Below are 18,384 nucleotides of genomic sequence, written 5' to 3' on the forward strand. Positions count from 1 at the left end.
TTCAAGGAAAAAGTGTCTAAGCTAAATCTCAGTTCTACATGTGAACTTATCCCAACTACAAAAGAACTGAAAAAACCACAAAAATAGCATCTTATGGACCGAGATTAACAAAGAAATTTGCAGTGTTTTATTTCCCCACCATAAACTACAACGAATATATGCCGTAACTTACTAGATACAGATGTTAGGAACAGAAACAAAATAACAGGAAGACAGCCATAAATCGACAGAAAAGAGATAGATTTTCACAACATTTCAAGTAGTTTTGCTTCTAAACATAACAAAGAGGATGGGATGGGAGAATGAACCCCGAAAATAATCATCAGTGGCATATGCTGCCTACCTGTATCAGCAAGGCAAAGACAATCAAATGAACTTAGGGGATTCAACGACAACCATGGCTGATACTGAAATAAAAAGTGAAAACAACTTTAATTGCCTTTAAATTTCAGCTGCTGTCAGACATTGCATTCGTTAAATATTTCAACAAATTTCAACATGAAAACAAGTATCTAGCTTTCTTTTATCGTCTTTGAAGGCCTCTAGCAACTATTTCATGAAGAATATTCTCCGCCTTATCATTCTCACCTTTCTCCAAAAGAGCTCCAATCACTGTTTTAAAAGTTACCAAATTTGGGAGGCACCCATTGTCAATCATTTGAAAAAGTAACGCCCGTCCCTCATCAAACAAGCCCTCTTTACAGAGTCCATTAATCATAGCAGTATATGCTTGGACATCTGGAGGATGACCATTAGCCAATAGATACTGAAAAACTTGTCGAGCAGTATTTAATTTACCATCCTTGCACAAACCACCAATAAGAATGGCATGTGTGTAAATATCAGGTTGTTTTCCTAGGACGCCCATTTTTTTAAATAGCATAACTGCTTCATCAGGACGCTGGCTCTTGCACAATCCATCCAACAAGGCATTGTAGGTTACTATATTTGGTAGATGACCACTATCATGCATATCGTAAATAAGTTCCTGCACGTTTGAGATCTTTCCTGATTTGAACAGGCCATCAATAAGAGTATTATATGTCACAATATTAGGAAACAAACCTTTGCATTGCATTTCTTGAAAGAGATCCATGGCTTCACCAATCCTCTTCATTTTACATAACCCATTAATCAAGATACTGTAACTGAAAACATCAGGCAACACATCACTTTTCATTCTATTAAGAACCTTCTTCGACTCATCAACATTATTCATCATAGAGTACCCCTCCATTAAAGCATTGTAAGTAATAAGATTAGCCTTTGTATCACATTTCATCATCCTCCCAACTATTGCCTCAGCTTTGGTTATCCTCCCCTCTTTGCTAAATGCATCTCTCAATATGGTAAAGGTATAAATACTAGGTCTGATGCCTTCCACCACCATTTTATTTAGAAACCACGTGGCTTCGTGCCATTGATGCATGCAACAGAAACCATATATTAGAGAGTTGTAGGTAACAATGTCCCGAGATATTCCCTTATCAGTCATTTCATGATATAATTTTTTTGCCTCAATTGCAAGCCCTTCTTTACAAAGACCATCTATGACTGTGTTGTAGATAACTAAACCAGGCTTAACCAACCCTCTCTCCATCTTTCGAAGCAATTCAAGAGCAGCAGACGTTTTTCCAATTTTACAGAAGCCATTAATCAGGATGCCATAGCTTACCTCATCTAAGTGAAATCCTTTTGTCAATATGTCATTGTAAAAGACAAGGGCTTCTCTAACGTTATTATTAATGCAGAGACCTTTCAACAGAGTATTCAAAGTTATTATATCTGGCTGACAGCCCATCTTGAGAATCCTCCCTAGAATAGAGAAAGCAGAAGGCATGTTACCCAAATGACAGTGACAATTGATCAAGATGTTTAGAGTAACCAAACATGGCGAGAATCCCTTGCATTCTGCTTTTGAGAAAAGGGAAATAGCAGTTCGGTGATGCTTCGTCTTCGCGACAGATCCTAGAATCTTATTAATACGGACTATAGAGGGTTGGGGATTCATATGAAGCAAGCCATGAAATGAAGAGATAGCCTCTTCAATGCTCCTAGGAGTTGGCGAATGGGAAAAATGTCTGAGGAAGGCGTACCTTGTAGTTTTACAGAACAGCTTTGAGGAGGAAGGGGACAATGGGACTGGTGAAGAACCAGACGCCAGAAGATTACAATCGCTCGCCACAAAAAGTCTTCCGCTATCTCCGGACGCCGGCTGCGACTGCGAGCCTAGGAATGGAAGGTCCCTTTTGTTTTTCCGAAAAAATATTTTTAATACTACTTCTCATTCTTAATATACGATCCTATTTTATTTTTATTTTAATTTTAAATATAAGACTCTAATTCACTTTGTCTTTCGTATTTACTTAATTTTTTTCAAGATAATTCTTCTAATAATTATATTTCTAGTTAATACATTTGATTAGCAAGAATATTTTAGGAAAGACAACACCTATTTAGGATAAATAACTAACTCAACTTACTTCTTTAATCCCTTCAAATTAGTCAACTGGCTCTTATAATTAAGACCGGAGATAGTACTATTTGATAACTAAATATAAAACTTATTTTATAATAAAATAGAGGATTAATGTTTTTTTTTTGGGTATAAGGATTAGTATCATTTTTATTTGGGAGAGTTTGATATCATTTTAAAAAGTATTTTTACATAAGTAAAGAGAAAATTCTTTTTACATATTTTTTGGGAGTATTTGGGAAACTACAAAAATATTTTTTTAAAAGAACTTTTTTTACAAATCGAGATAAATTCTTTCATATATTTATGGAGTGTTTGGTGACATTTAAAATGTCATTTTTCTCTAAAACAAGACAAACTCCTCTATATATTCCTCCGATCCTAATTATAAGACCCAATTGACTTATTTGAGGAGATTAAGGAAGTAAGTTAAATTGGTTATTTATAATAAATAAGTATTGTTATTCTTAAAATATCCTTGCTAATTAAGTATATTAGCTAAAACTATCATTATTAGAAGGATTATCTTGGAAAAAAATGTATAAATATAAAAGAGAAAATGGATTGGGTCTTATAATTAGGACCAAATAAAAAGTCAAATTGGGTCTTATAATAAGGACCGGAGGAGTATTTACTTTGTATACTGTAAAAACACTTTTAAAATCATAATTTGTTTTTTATCCAAACACTCCCTTACTTCATAAGATGCTTCATTTTAAACGTTTCAGATTAATCACTTACACCGAAGTGAAAATTCACTAATGTTGTTTGAATAAAGTTCACTAATATTCTTTGGATTTTACCCATTGCCTAAGTTCAGTAGTTATTAACAATTCTTGAATAGGTCTTTAATCATTTTGAATTAGCCATTTGTAACATATGATTGTACATTACAAAATAAGAATCAAACTTGTTATTACAATTGCAAAGTTCCTAAATTTGAGAAGCCATTAACAATTTTTCAATCAATTTTACTCATTTTGGATTATCAATTTGGAACACAATACTATACCCTATAACAACTTTTCAGTCAATTTTAGTCATTTTGATTATCAATTTACAACACACTACTACTTTACCTTACATACTTGGAAAATAAAAATTAGACTTGTTATTGCAATTTCCAAGTTCCTACCTTGGGATGTTATTGGCATTTTTTCAATAATTTTACCCGTTTTGGATGACCAATTTACAATAAGATATTATACCGTACATATTTGAAAAAGTAAGAATTCAGGCCTCTTGTCACAATTACAAAATTTGACTTGTCAATCAATTTTATTTATTTGAGAGAGTAATCTGCAACATGCTTGGCAAAATAAGACTTGGCACTACTACTGCAATGATAACATCTTTAAACTTGATAAGTTATTGACAACTTTCAATCGATTTGACCAATATCGAATCAGTAATTTACAACAAGCAATGGTACTTTTAATACTACTTTCGGTCCTTCATATAAGATCCTATTTGACTTTTATTTTGGTCATAAATATAAGATTTCAATCCACTTTGTCTCTTATATTTATATATTTTTTTCAAAATAGACATTATAACAATGATAGTTTTAGTCAATACATTTGATCAGTAAGAATATTTTAGGAAAGACAATATTTATTTAGGATAAATAACTAACTCAACTTACTTTTTTAATTTTCTCAAATTAGTCAATTAGCTCTTATAATTCAAACCGGAGGTAGTATTTAACAAATTGCGATTGCAGAGTTCTTAACCTTGACAAGCTGTTAACGACTTTCCAATCACCTTTAGGAATAGCAATTTACGGCTCGTTCTTATACATTACAACCTTTAGAAAAATAACAAATGCACCTGTAATTAGGCATCACATATTCACAACCTAATTCAATATGGGTTTGGATTGTGTGAAACAATAAATTATCAAACACCTAAGGCCCATCCTACAGAGTAAAGCTCTGATCTTCCGTTTTCTCGAAGTGAAAGAGATAAAGGTTCTTTTACTCTAGTTGAAGATAGAGGGAAGGTAACTCGCATCAATATTTCAAATGAAGAAGGTGGAATTAATCGTTTCCCTCTCCTTACAACACCATTTAATAAAATAGACCGAGCTTTTGGGGTAGAGAAAAAACCTGCCATCAAATCAAAGAAAAATCAAAAGGGGGATGATAAAAAAATATTATAAAAAGGATTGAGAGGGAAACATTCATGCTGGAAAGAAAAACTTTGGGGGGGGGGGGTGAGCGAAACATTTATGGAGCGTTTGGCAAATTGATAAAAAGTGTTTTTGGACTCCAAATCATGATTTCACCCAAAAAAAAATCTAAACACCTCAATTTTATTTTATTTTTTTAATAAAACCTTAGCTTGGTTCAAAATCGTTGTTTTGGCCTCCTCAACACCATGGTTAAGCTAAAATATTTCGCATCTGGGAGTGAAAATATGATTGCTGCAGCAAAGAGTATCTCTTGTCAGAAGTTGAGAAGTTGGCCAACGATATTTGGACAAAAATACCCATCACATTCAAAAGCTTCGTTTTTTCTCTTCAAGCAAAAATATTATAAGATTTTATGTTTAAAATTTTTAAAGTAAAATAATATTTTCTATTCAGCTAAAAAAATATTTTTCTATTGGCAAAAAAATTATTTTTCTAAAAATATATTTAATCTTATACTTTATAAATACATATACACATATTAATTATTTATTAATTAATTTTTTTAATATTATTTATTATATTGGCAAAAAATATATTATTAACAAACTTATTACTTCAAATAAAAATATATTATAAAATCAATCTTTTATGTAATTATTATATTAACTTATGTTTTTATTTAGTAATATGCATATATAAAAAGTGTTCTTGTTAACAACTACCTAAATACTATCATTTTATCACAATCATTTTTTACATTATTTATTTTTCCAAAATTTATTCTTAAAAATAATTTTTTTTCTCAAGAAATTATTTTTCAAAACCATGTTTGGTTTTATCCAAACATCCTCTTAAGCTTACATACTTTTCTGCTAGCTACGAAATCTAATCTCTGGACAGTGGGTTACCTCTTCTGCTTGGCACTGCGAGTACGAGATTGCAAGACCAAGCATATAAACCTATTGAGAGATTCCGGACTGAGGCCTACACAAAATGCCTCATTAATTAGCATTAGCAAGGTATCTTCATGTCGTTTTCTGTGCTTTTGAAGATCAGATTAGACATGTTGAGGAGTTTCTTTTTAATGTTTCCTTAATCTTTCTAACTTGTAATATCAAAATAGAATGCAAAATTTACTCTAACTCCTCTATTCTTGGTCAATATTTAAAAGAAAGCAAAGAAGGATTCAATACATGTTCTAACTCCGCTATTCTGTAAGAATGGCTAAACACTCAAGAGAGGGGGTGAATTAGGTGTTAGTTAAAATTAAAAACCTTTCCGCAATGTAATGAAATTCATGAGAAATTTTGAGTATAAAAACAATGAATATAAGCATAATCACAGTAGTAAAATAGTTTAGTTGGAAATATAAAAAGGTAAGGGAAGAGAAGATGCAAACTGTGATTTATCCTGGTTCGGTCCTCACTGACCTACGTCCAGTTCTCAAGCTCCCTCTGAGATTTTCAATCGACTATCTCTCTCAAGTTTAACACGGGTACTTGAGAACCACTACAACCACAAATTTGATTCGGGTACTTGTGACGCTACTTACAATTCTTAAACTAATCAGTCTATTCAACAACAACTTCTTACTGAGGTAAATACTCCCCCTTACGTACCGTAAGGATACAATCTGATAATGATAAAGAAGATTGAATATTTCTTCTCTCAAAGAAGTGATAGATAAATCTTAAGCACATCTGGGAAACTCTCCTCTCTATCTTACGAATACATAAGTTTTAGTCTATGAAGTACAAAGACAGGGAGTTTTCTCTTGGAGCTCTAAATGAGACTATGTTGATTCAGCATTTTAGCATTTAATGTTGTAAATTCAAACTCTTCTTCTCTTTTTCTTGTTTTGAATACTCTTCTATTTATAGATGATATCAGGTACTTAACCGTTGAGCATTTTCTTCCCGTTTGGCTTGAAGAATATAACTGTTGAAACTAGCTATTGGAAACTTCTCACGAAAGTCGATTCTTCACATCATAAATTCGTTGTGGCTCTTTACCTAAAATAATCTTCCTCAAATCAAGTGATAAGTATATGATAATCTTAGAAACAATAAATTGAAAAACATGGAATTAATCATCAGATATTCAGATATTCAGATATTCAGAAATAAGATGAACTTACTTAATCGATGCCTTGATTGATAATCCTTTGATCGATTAATTATATGAAGAAAAGATATAGTAGATATATGCAATTATCGAATAGATTATGGACAATATAATGATTGAACAAATAATCAATAACTGATGAAACATGCATGCAGTGAGCTTTTAAATGGATTATGCAAGGATAATCTTTTTCAAATTATGTTTGCCTTCGTATCCTTTTAATAGAGAGTTATGTGTAAAAGGAAAGCTGAGAAAAGCTTAAAGATAAAAAGATAAAATTTTTTGAAATCATCATGAAATACTGTTATAAAATAAACCGGTACAATAATCGAACAAGTGATCGAAAACTGTTTGAGTGATCATATTATCGATAAAGCTAAGTATAAGAGAAGTATATTTTCAAAATGTGTTGATCAAATACTTTATCGATAAACGGTTGATAGGAGAAATGATCGATAAAAAGTTTCAAAGAGATTTTCACAGTGAAGCTACCGAATATAAGATAATTGAGTACATGATCGATTAATGATTAATCGATTAAATGATCAATAAAATATCATTGAAAACTTATTTTAGAAATACTAGGAAAAACTTTGATCGATCACGTTATGTGAAAACAGGAGTTTCAGAAAATTAGATAATCGATCATTTTATGGATAAATCAATGATCAATTAGGTGATCAAAAAAATAGTTCAACATAAGTTAATGCAGTGAAGATATTGATCGATCATTTGATCGATAAATGTTTAATAGATCAGTTGATCGATAAAAGATTTTGAATGAATGCTTTCGACAGAACAAGTTATCGATAAATGTTTGATCGATTAAGTGATCGATTATTTCCTGCAACATCTTATATTAAGCAGCTATACCAATGATCGATCAGTTGATCGATCAATCTAGCAAGTTATTGAGTAGAGTAAATTATCTATCACGTGATCGATAAAACTTAACAGTTATCGATCAAGTAATCGATAAATACATTTATCAATAACGTTATTTAAAAACCATTTATTCAACATGTTAATGATAAAATCTTAATAATGCAAATGAAGATAAAATAGAAGAATTGAAGAGATAGTACCAAGAACTCAATAAAATGATCGAGTACGTAGTTGCTTGATTAGGCTCGAGTAACATTTGATAATGACTTTTCATTTCTTCATTTCTTCTAGTACTTTTACTCAATAACATGTTTGAGTAGCATGTTGTTCAAGAGCTTAATCGGTTAATGTAAAACTTCTGGTCTTTGCCTCAATAAATTCGAATTCTGATTCAATCAAAACAAAAGTCAACTTTGAGTGATCATAAATCTTCCAATTCAACTCCAAATTTTACAAATGACCTATTCCCAGAAAGCTCTCTGAGTCTACTTTCTAATGCAACAAGAATCATCCCAAAATTCGTTGTCGTTGCAAAGTGACTGAAGGTTGGAATAAAGGCGTTAATCTTTACTGCAATGTTTCGAACAATATATCTCCCTCATATGAAACTCTTTAAAGGTGATTTTGGTGTCCATGAACTGTGTTCTAAGTCTAATTTCATATGAATCAAGTTTCATCTCAAACGGATTTGTGGTTTGAGAGATATTAGAGAAATACCAAACCTATGTCAGAGCTGAACGAAAAACAGAACATAACACAATATGTGTTTTATCGATAACTTGATTAATAAGTAGATGATTGATCAATTGATCGATAAATGCTCATGAAAATCACTTTTAAAGCTTACTTTCCATGTTTATATGAAGGGTGACTCAATATATGATTATATAACTTCCGGTTTGTGCATTTTAGCTTCCGATTGAGCCATTCAAACTTCTGATTGAGCATAACAACCTTTAGCATCATATCTATGAACTTGAATCTTGATATTTTCTTGTGGTCTTGCAAGTTCTTTTTTTTTTTTTTTTCCCTCAATCTCTCTTCTTCTTCTTCCTCTTGATCATTCTCCACAACTCAACGTTCAACATAATAACTCCTTTCTTTTCTTGAGGAAACGACACAAGATATTAAGTATGATAATTAGTTAAAATATGAGGTAAATAATTTATACAAACTTTTTACTCTATTATTTAACATCATCAAAACTAATCATATCTAACATATTTTTGGTCAATATTTGAAAGAAAGCAAAGAAGGATTCAATACATGTTTTAGTATCAGTTTGGTAAATTGGTGAGAGCTTAAATAAGCCCCTTTTTTTTATAGAATAAATAAGTGACCACGAACCATGTTTATTCTATTTGGGTAAATTTTTATAAAATCGATGTAAATATTATGAGATAAGCACTGAAAAGTAGCTTGTACTTTTGAAAAATCCTAATCAATTTTTATCAATTGAATTTTCTTCCATTTATCTTCTCACACTCTTCCTAAAATATCTTCCCAAATAATTATATTTAATAATATTCATTAAATTCATATCTTTTTGTTAATTATACATCCGTAAGTGATTTTAATGAATAACAACCAAATATAATCACAATTTTTACTGTCACTAATGAAAAAAAATATCCAAACAGAAATTATAATTAACTAACATCACTTATAGTTAATGTCACTTATAAAATTTATGATTATCTAGAATCATAGTTATTTACCACTAATCCAAACAGGCACTTAGTAGATTATATTCATTGTACCAAAGTATGTGTCCTTCCATAATATGTTGTCTAACTTCAAACTGAATTGAGTCTGGTGCAGCTTCTTTTTCGTCAATTGGAGTCCTTACCTGAGCAAACAAATGATGGGATGGGAGATGGAATGGATGCATTGCAGCAATCACTGGCCGAGACACTTGCTGGTAATCCACCCAACCAGTCAGGGTCATCCGCAATCATGGCAAATTATGCATACTGAATTGAGAAAACCTAAGGTCGCCATTAAACACCCTCATCAGGAAATACCATGAGAAAGAGAAACAACAGTCCTATGTTTGGTTAACGCAGAAGAAGAGGGAATTTATGAGAAAGTTTCCAAGACAGACTTATCATTCTCACAACCATATGATGCCTCTAGTCTCCAAAACAGTCCTGTCACAAAGGGTGCTTTTTTCAACCGTTTCAGAGTTTGAACCTACTCTTAAATACAAGCATTACAATGAGCTATGAAATAATGCAACATCCCTCTGTTCATCATATTAACAATCAAACACTATCTCTGATCTTTAATATAGGAGTTAGTTGGAGGGTTACGTTTGATTTTAAATTTAATACATCAATTCACTTTGTTTCTCAAATTTATAAGTTTTCTCTAAAATATTCTCATTGATTGTTAGGGTTTTCCATCAAGGGGTGATGCACATTATTAAAATAGGTAGTTTAGAGAAGTAATTAATCAACTTAACTGATTTTCTCAATCTCTCCAAATTAGTCATCTAACTTTTATATTAAGGATTGGAGATAGTACATTATAACCACAAGCACCCGACTTCACAACAAAACCAGGAAAGCTCTGATTTTCTAAAAACACAATCTCTACGAGGTGAAGATGTGAAAGCCATCGAATTAGAAAAGGACATTTAATCACTCTCCAAATGGTATTCATCCCCAAACCTGCAAACAGAAACGAGGTTGTATTTTGGAAACGAGATAAATTAAAAATGTCATGAGGATAAAGCACTGACCTGTGTTGCAGTTTCACATGGGTTATGTCACAGAAATTTGCTGAGTGTTTTTTTACTTTTTCTTTTCAATTAAACAGGTATATGCATATGCACTCAGCTTCAAAAAAAGGAAAAGATGGCAACTGTCGGTGGAAAACATAAAAGAAGTAGGCCCAATTCCAATTTATTTGCATATGAATGAAGAACCTACCACTGTCGAATCATAAAATTGTTTCCATTGCTTCACAAGGATATATTGGTACATATCACAAGGGTAGAATAGAAAGTTCAATTACAGTATACGCAATTAAACAATCCAATTGACATGGACCCAACGCACACCAAGGATGAAACAGCTGAGGTTAATACCAAACAAACACACGGAGCTCAGAGAGAAAAGAACTTTAACTTCGAACTACAAAAGCAGAGGCAGATCAATGCAATTGCCTTTCAATGTCAATGGTTGTAAAAGATTATATGGTCAACAATTTTCACCAGAGTAACAAAAACATTAGTCAATTATTACAACAAATGTCAACATGAACACAAGTATCTAACCTTCTTTTATCATTTTAGGAGACCCCTAACAATCATTTCATCAAGAAGATTCTCTGCCTTATCATTGTCTCCTTTTTCCAGAAGAGTTCCAATGATTGTTTGAAAAGTTACAAAATTTGGGAGACATCCATTCTCTCCCATTTGAAAAAGTAATGTCTTTGCCTCATCAAACAAGCCCTCCTTACAAAGTCCATTGATCATAGCAGTATATGCTTGGACATCCAAACGATAGCCTTTGACTAAAAGATACTGAAAAATCTGTTGTGCAGCATTTAACCTGCCCCCTTTGCACAAGCCATCAATAAGAATGGTATATGTGTAAATATCAGGTTGTATTCCCAGGACGCCCATTTTTTTAAATAGCATAATTGCTTCATCAAGATGCTGGCTCTTGCACAATCCATCTAACAAGGCATTGTAGGTTACTATATTAGGTAGATGACCACTATCATGCATATCGTAAATAAGTTCCTGCACGTTTGAGATCTTTCCTGATTTGAACAGGCCATCAATAAGAGTACTATATGTCACAATATCAGGAAACAAACCTTTGCATTGCATTTCCTGAAAGAGATCCATTGCTTCACCAATCCTCTTCATTTTACATAACCCATTAATCAAGATATTGTAACTGAAAACATCAGGCAACACATCACTTTTGATCATTCTATTAAGAACCTTCTTCGACTCATCAACATTATTCATCATATAGTACCCATCCATTAAAGAATTGTAAGTAATAACATCACCCTTTGTACCACATTTCATCATCCTACCAACTATTGCCTCAGCTTTGGTTATCCTCCCCTTTTTACAAAATGCACCTATCAATATATTGAAGGTATAAATACTAGGTCTGATGCCTTCTACCACCATTTTATTTAGAAACCAAGTGGCTTCGTGCCATTGATCCATGCAACAGAAACCATATATTAGAGAGTTGTAGGTAACAATATCCCGAGATATTCCCCTATCAGTCATTTCATGATATAATTTTTTTGCCTCAATTGCAAGCCCTTCTTTACAAAGACCATCTATGACTGTGTTGTAGATAACTAAACCAGGCTTAACTAACCCTGTCTCCATCTTTCGAAGCAATTGAAGAGCAGCGGACGTTTTTCCAATTTTACAGAAGCCATTGATCAGGGTACCATAGCTTACTTCATTTAACTGAAATCCTTTTGTCAATAAGTCACTATGAAAGACAAGGGCTTCTCTAACGTTATTATTAATGCAGAGACCTTTCAACAGAGTATTTAAAGTTATTATATCTGGCTGACGGCTCATCTTGAGAATCTTCCCTAGTATAGAGAAAGCAAAAGACATATTGCCCAAATGGCAGTAACAATTGATTAAGATGCTCAGAGTAAATAAAGAAGGCGTGAATCCCTTGCATTCTGCTTTTGCGAAAAGGGAAATAGCAGTTCGGTGATGCTTCATCTTCGCGACAGATCCTAGAATCTTATCAATATGAGCTCTAGAGGGTTGGGGATTCATATGAAGCAAGCCATGAAATGAAGAGATAGCTTCTTCAATGCTCTTAGGATTTGGCGAACGGGAAAGAAAACGGAAACAAGGCGTACCTTAAAGCCCTACCGGAAAACATATTCGCTTTCAGAAACTGAGATTGCTTTGAGGAGGAAGTTAGCAATAGTGATGACGTGATTGCGAAGCCGAAGAACCATTTCGTTTAGGCTCTGATGGACGGATGGCTTGGATTATGAAACAGGGGGTGTTTGAACGAGGAGAAACATAAGTTAGAATGGTTTTTAATGAATAGATTTTGCACAAAATAGATTTTAAAAGAATAAAAATTTTTAAAAAGTGATTCTGATAAGTTTAAATGATAATTATATATAAGATATATTTTATAATATATGTTTATTTGAAGTAATAAATTTGTTAATAATATGTATTTTGACAACAGAATCAGTAAGACATAAATAATATAAATAAAAAAATTATTATTTCATAAAGATTTTAAAGATGAAATCCTATAATTTTTTTTCACAAAATTCAATAACCACACAAAAAAATTCATATTAATTGTCTTAATAATAGAGGTTGTAATGAAATATATTTGTCCAAATAGTTTTTTTAACAACACATTACATTATCTGGAAAAAAAAGGAAATAAAAAGGACATGACTATTCTTATATATAGTGAACAATTTGATTTCTTATAAAGTCATGAAGCCTAGCCATGTGAGATGAAAATTCTATTGATGAAGATATATGTGAAGATTCAACTACATCATCATCATTATTTTCTTCCCCCTTTTTGAATTTCTTCAATACACAGGTCAATAAACACTTTTGTAGTTCTTAGATAGAGTTGGGAATCAGGGCCAGCCCTTCAGGGCTAGCGGGTTTAAAAGGGCTGGCCCTCCAGGGCTGAAATTTTAAAAATACTCCAATTTGCTAAGCCCGACCCTTAAGCTACAGGGCCAGGGCCGGCTCGCGGGCTTTTGGCCCGTTTAAGAAAAAATACTATTTTTTATATTTATCATATTTTTTATAAAAATATAAAAACAAACCAATGAAATTATTAATAAAAGATATAAATATGAATAAAATTAAGTCACAAATATAAAATATCATCATATATAAATATTTATCAACATCTAAGAATATCTAAAACATTCATTAACAAGATAACAACATCTAAAAGTTTTATCTATAATGCAATTGTGCAATAAATAAACATTATCATTAATCTTTTGAAACTTCATCATCACTATAATTAATTACTTTTCTTCATAAGTATGCTTTTCTTTCGTAATAAAAATATCAAGTTTTTCTTCTTTATAAGAATTTTATTTTTAAATTTTGCAATCTAACTATTATTTTACTTTAATGTGAGAAATATTGTTGTTGAAACTCATGAATTTCTAATTCAAATTATAGAATCACAAGTTATATAAGTATAAAAATATTCTATTATCAAATATATGTATATAGTTTAAAAATATCAACGCATATAATATAAATCAAATCATTATTAAAGTCCAAATTAACCCATTTTTTAAAATTTTAATTAGATAAATTATTATCTAAAACTAAATTTAATTTTAAAATGATAATAATAACTAAATATTTGAAATATTATTAATAATGTAAAAAATTAATAACATTAATATTATATAAAAAAATTTAAAAAATAAAAAAATATAAAAGGGCTTAAAAGAGCCGGCCCTTAAGCCCTCGGCCCTCCAGGGCTTATTTCTCATTTTAGGAGAAAAATATCAAGCTCGGCCCTCATAATTTCAGGGTCTAAACGGGCCGGCCCGACGGGCTCGACCCGTTTTCCCGACTCTATTCTTAGATCTTATGAAGCTTTCATATTATCTTTACTCATTATGCTATACAACAATTACAGCTCTTTGGTCATCACAACTTAATCAGCCCAAAATCAATTGAAATAACAAGTGTCATTGTTATCCAAATCAGTTATGAATACCCTATTAACATTTTTTTCCTTCATTATTATTTCAAACAAATAAAAACTCAATCTTTGTATTTATAATACGTAATTAATTTTTTAACCCAACATAAAATGAAACTATGTTCCTATTCCTTTCATGATCAGGAAAAAAAAGAAATTAATTGTAATAACTAGAAATACAAAGTCCAATAATTGATTACAAAGAATTATCAAAATTATGACGATCACAAAATTTAATAACCAAATTAAATCAAATTAAGACCTATTTATAATGAGCAAATTATTACAAATATGTGTATCCGGACAACCTAATGTCCTTAGACTCCGAAAGCAAGTCAATCCCTGGAAGTAGCATCATGTTTCGGTTTCAACAGAGGAAGCAAACTGAAATCAGATAAACGATGTCTCGGTTTTAGTAGAGGAGGCAAACCGAAATCAAATTAACCCAGAGCAAGCATGAAGTTTTGGTTTCAACAGAGAAGGAAATAAATCAAGCTACACAAATGAACCAAGGAATGAAATCAACCCACCACTGAAGCAAAACTTCAAGCAGCTATGCACTAAGCAAACAACCACTCAAGCCAGCACTGAAACAAAAATGAACTACTGTGAGACTAATTCTAAGAAGGAAACAAATCTATGAACCAAGAAAACAAATAAAGAGCACCAAACGATGCACTACTTGTTGGTAGAACAGGCATGAACCAACGGAAATAGAGACTAGCAGCAAATTGAAGCCAGGATTTCGACGCAATGGAGAAGAAGAAAAGGAATGAGCAATAATTCATTTTTCAAGAGGAGACACCTTATTTGAGCACCGGATCTGAGCCAGGGAACCACTGACAGCGACCTCACCAAGACGAAACCACCACTGGCGAAATGCTTCATAGTGATGAACCCAGCCAAACAATAAACGAATCACAACCCAAGGGGTGATCTTCTTCTACAGAGCAGAGGATTCTCTCACCAGCGCCTTCAAACTGTGACTCGACCACAACTTCACCGGCAGCACTGCGTTCTAGCTCAGGTAGAGCAAAGGAGGAAGGCAACGCGTTCTGGCTGAATTTGTTTTTTGATGTGTGAAGGACTGAAGAGCGAAGGACCGAGACTGAAGTGTGAAGGATTGAAGAGCTCTATTTTCTTTAGAGCATATGACCGAGAGTAAAGGACCGAAGAGTTCTGCTACGTAGGACCGAGAGTGAAGAGTGAAGGAATGACAAATAATTGAGACCTGTTCTCTGTCATGTTCCCTGGGCCCACCACCAATGATCAATAATTTTAAGCAAGAAGCAGCTCCGGATAGCTTCATTTGAAACCATGGTGTTAGGTTTATAGTTTTGATGATAACAAAGTCAGAATTTCAAGGTTAAGTATTTTGATCGATCAACTGATCGAGCAATTATTTATCGCTAAGGTTTTAGATAAATGATCAAGTGTAAATCAGGTCTATAGTAGGCTTTCTGATCGAAGAACTATTCGATGAGTAATTTATCGATAAAGTGATCGATAATCACTAACGTAAAAATCACATAAGAGTATGGTAAATTATCGATAAGCTGATCGATAATATCAGGTAAACAATCGAGTTACTGATAAGAGACTCAAATCTGAAGTATATTTATCGATCAAGTTATCGATAAATCAGTCATCAATAACGACTTCGATAAAAGGTAACACAATCTACTTGTTCTGCACATTAGTTCTGTTACAAATTTATCGATCATATTTCCGACCATTTGTTTATCGATTACGTGTTCGAACTTTATGCTCTAACTCTCTGAATGCAGGTGATCAAATTCATTGATGGATCGATAACCTTATTGATCATAAAATTATCGATCACATGATCGATAATCAATGTCCTTATCTACTTTTACTCAGTTTTGTTACAACTAAATTATCGATAAGTTTAACTTGTTTGCTTAAATAAGTTTTCACATAACGTGATCGATAAAGAGTCTAAGAATTGACATATTCGCATTAAGTTATGGTGAACTATTTTTCGATCAAGTTATCGATCACTGGTTTTTCGATAATATGATCGATCATTCAATTCCTCGGATTTCATGTTTTCACAAAATGTGATCGATAATCATTTCCTTTGCCTTACAGGATTAAACTTCTTTCTTCACTATTATCGATCACTTGTTCGAATAATCAATGATCGATCAACTGTTCGATCATTTCAGATAGCCTGTGTCTTTCATTGATTATTTACATAACCATGTTTTATCGATAATATTATCCATCATACATTTATCGATAAGATGTTCGATCATCAATGACTGAAGCTTCATTTCAATAACATTTGAATTATCGATAATCTGTTCGATCAAATATGTGTTCGATCAATTGTTCGATCATAGAACGATTTCCTCTTTCTATGATAATTCTTAGAGTCAATGATCCAACACTTGATCGATAATTTTAGTGATCTATTTCGAAAAGTCTTCATTCCGTTTATCGATAACTTGATCTATCATCAAGTAATCGATCACTTTTTCGATCAAACTAAACCGGAATGACACTCTGTTCTTCTTGCTAATAAATGATTTCGTCACAAATCCTTGAATGATAAATTAGCCTTCTTTCTGTATTCAAGATTAAAGCACTCACCACAAAACTCTCATTTGTTCGAATCTTAAAATATGCAGATTAATGAAAACGAGTGCAACGGCTCTTCAACGGGATTGCGTAGACTGCGACCTACAGTGTCAGAAACTCAGACGCATTAATGGCGGAGTCGTTGAAACCAGCGAAACACGCAAACGAAGTCACAACGGCTAGAAGCTCTTCCGTCTAACGGCTACTTAACGATATCAACTATAAAAGGCGCGAAGAAGCATTAATGAAGATATTGAATACCCGAACTACCACCTGCGAATATTGAGTTACGCATTCAATACTCTGTTTTTCACGTTACTACTGAGCATTAGTGTTTATCATTGAATTCACTCTATAAGAGAGCCATTCACTACTTTTATTAAAAACTTGAGAGACACTCAAGAGTGTGGACTCTTGAGAGGGGTTGTATCCTTACGGGAGTAAGGGGGAGTGATTGAGCGATTCAATTACTGTACCGAGGCACCAAGAGCCCTGTCGATCTTGGAAGATAGTGAAACACTCAGAGGTGTTCTGGGGACTGGAAGTAGGTCACGTGGTTTAGACCGAACCAGTATAAATCTTGTGTCTCCTCTCTGCGGTTAAAATTCTCCTTACTCTGACTCTCTGTTTTTGTTCAATACTTGCACGCTTTTAATTTTAAATTTTTTTTGTAACTCACCCAATTCACCCCCCTCTTGGGTGAGATTGTTTCTAACACATGGTTTTGGGGCAAAACCATGGTTCCCCCCTAAACCATGGTTTCAGATTAATATAAGGTGTTTGGGTGATTTTTTTCCCAAACCATGGTTTGGATAGATAACCAAACACCCCCATAATTTTGGAGATTAGAGTTTTTATTACCCCTGGTTCAAAATATAATATAAATTTTATCTATTAATATTTATAAAAAAATTAGTTAAACTCAGTTTACAATAATAAATATATAAGACATGATATTTTTTCTAAATATATTTTTATTAATAAAAAGAATAAATAAAAGATGTAATAAATAAAAGAGAATATATGTTAGGGATAAAATTGAAAAAAAACTATTAAATGCTTAGACAAAAGTATATGTTATCTTGTAAGAAAATCAAACCCCTCCAACAAAATTTATCTTATATTTTAAACTAGATGGAGTATTGTTTTCAGAATCTATTGAGTTTCTCAAAATAATCAGCTTTTGTTTTCATAATATCATATATTACTATATCATTTAAATTTATAATTTAAAATTATCAAGCACATTTTTTGCTACAAGCAATAAACATTTATAAATACATTTAGTTAAGTATATATTTATTAACAGAATTAATCAATTTTTTTACACCTAAATTAATTAAATTAATTGAACTTACGTATATTTTAATGTTTCAAGTATATATTAAATCTCTCAATGAAGATTATTTTTTTTACTTCAGTTTTTTCTGACTCTC

At 32.2% G+C, this 18,384-nt stretch overlaps 1 protein-coding gene across 1 annotated transcript; it reads right to left on the reverse strand.

Annotated features, from left to right (window-relative positions):
* Positions 1-413: 413 nt before the first annotated feature.
* On the reverse strand, positions 414-12,537 carry LOC114757732 (pentatricopeptide repeat-containing protein At1g64100-like). Its single transcript, XM_028946802.1, has 3 exons — positions 10,914-12,537; positions 5,519-5,594; positions 414-2,246 (listed from the first exon to the last, which is right to left on the reverse strand). Exons 1-3 carry the CDS (start codon positions 12,394-12,396, stop codon positions 524-526), a joined length of 3,282 nt encoding a protein of 1,093 aa, XP_028802635.1. The 5' UTR covers positions 12,397-12,537; the 3' UTR covers positions 414-523.
* Positions 12,538-18,384: the final 5,847 nt, after the last annotated feature.

The sequence above is a fragment of the Neltuma alba genome, unplaced genomic scaffold, assembly GCF_004799145.2.
Source record: "Neltuma alba isolate B1F8T4 unplaced genomic scaffold, ASM479914v2 tig00010622_pilon, whole genome shotgun sequence".
NCBI lineage: Eukaryota > Viridiplantae > Streptophyta > Magnoliopsida > Fabales > Fabaceae > Neltuma > Neltuma alba.

What these genes read in the sequence shown, in the direction of transcription:
- LOC114757732 (XM_028946802.1), bottom strand. Translation starts at nt 12,396, where the DNA reads ATGAATCCCCAACCCTCTAGAGCTCATATTGATAAGATTCTAGGATCT. An exon ending in GATTGTTAGGGGTCTCCTAA is followed by an intron (nt 5,595 to 10,913) that starts AATGATAAAAGA and finishes CATTTTGTGTAG; the next exon opens with GCCTCAGTCCGGAATCTCTC. An exon ending in CGCAGTGCCAAGCAGAAGAG is followed by an intron (nt 2,247 to 5,518) that starts GTAACCCACTGT and finishes GAAAAACAAAAG; the next exon opens with GGACCTTCCATTCCTAGGCT.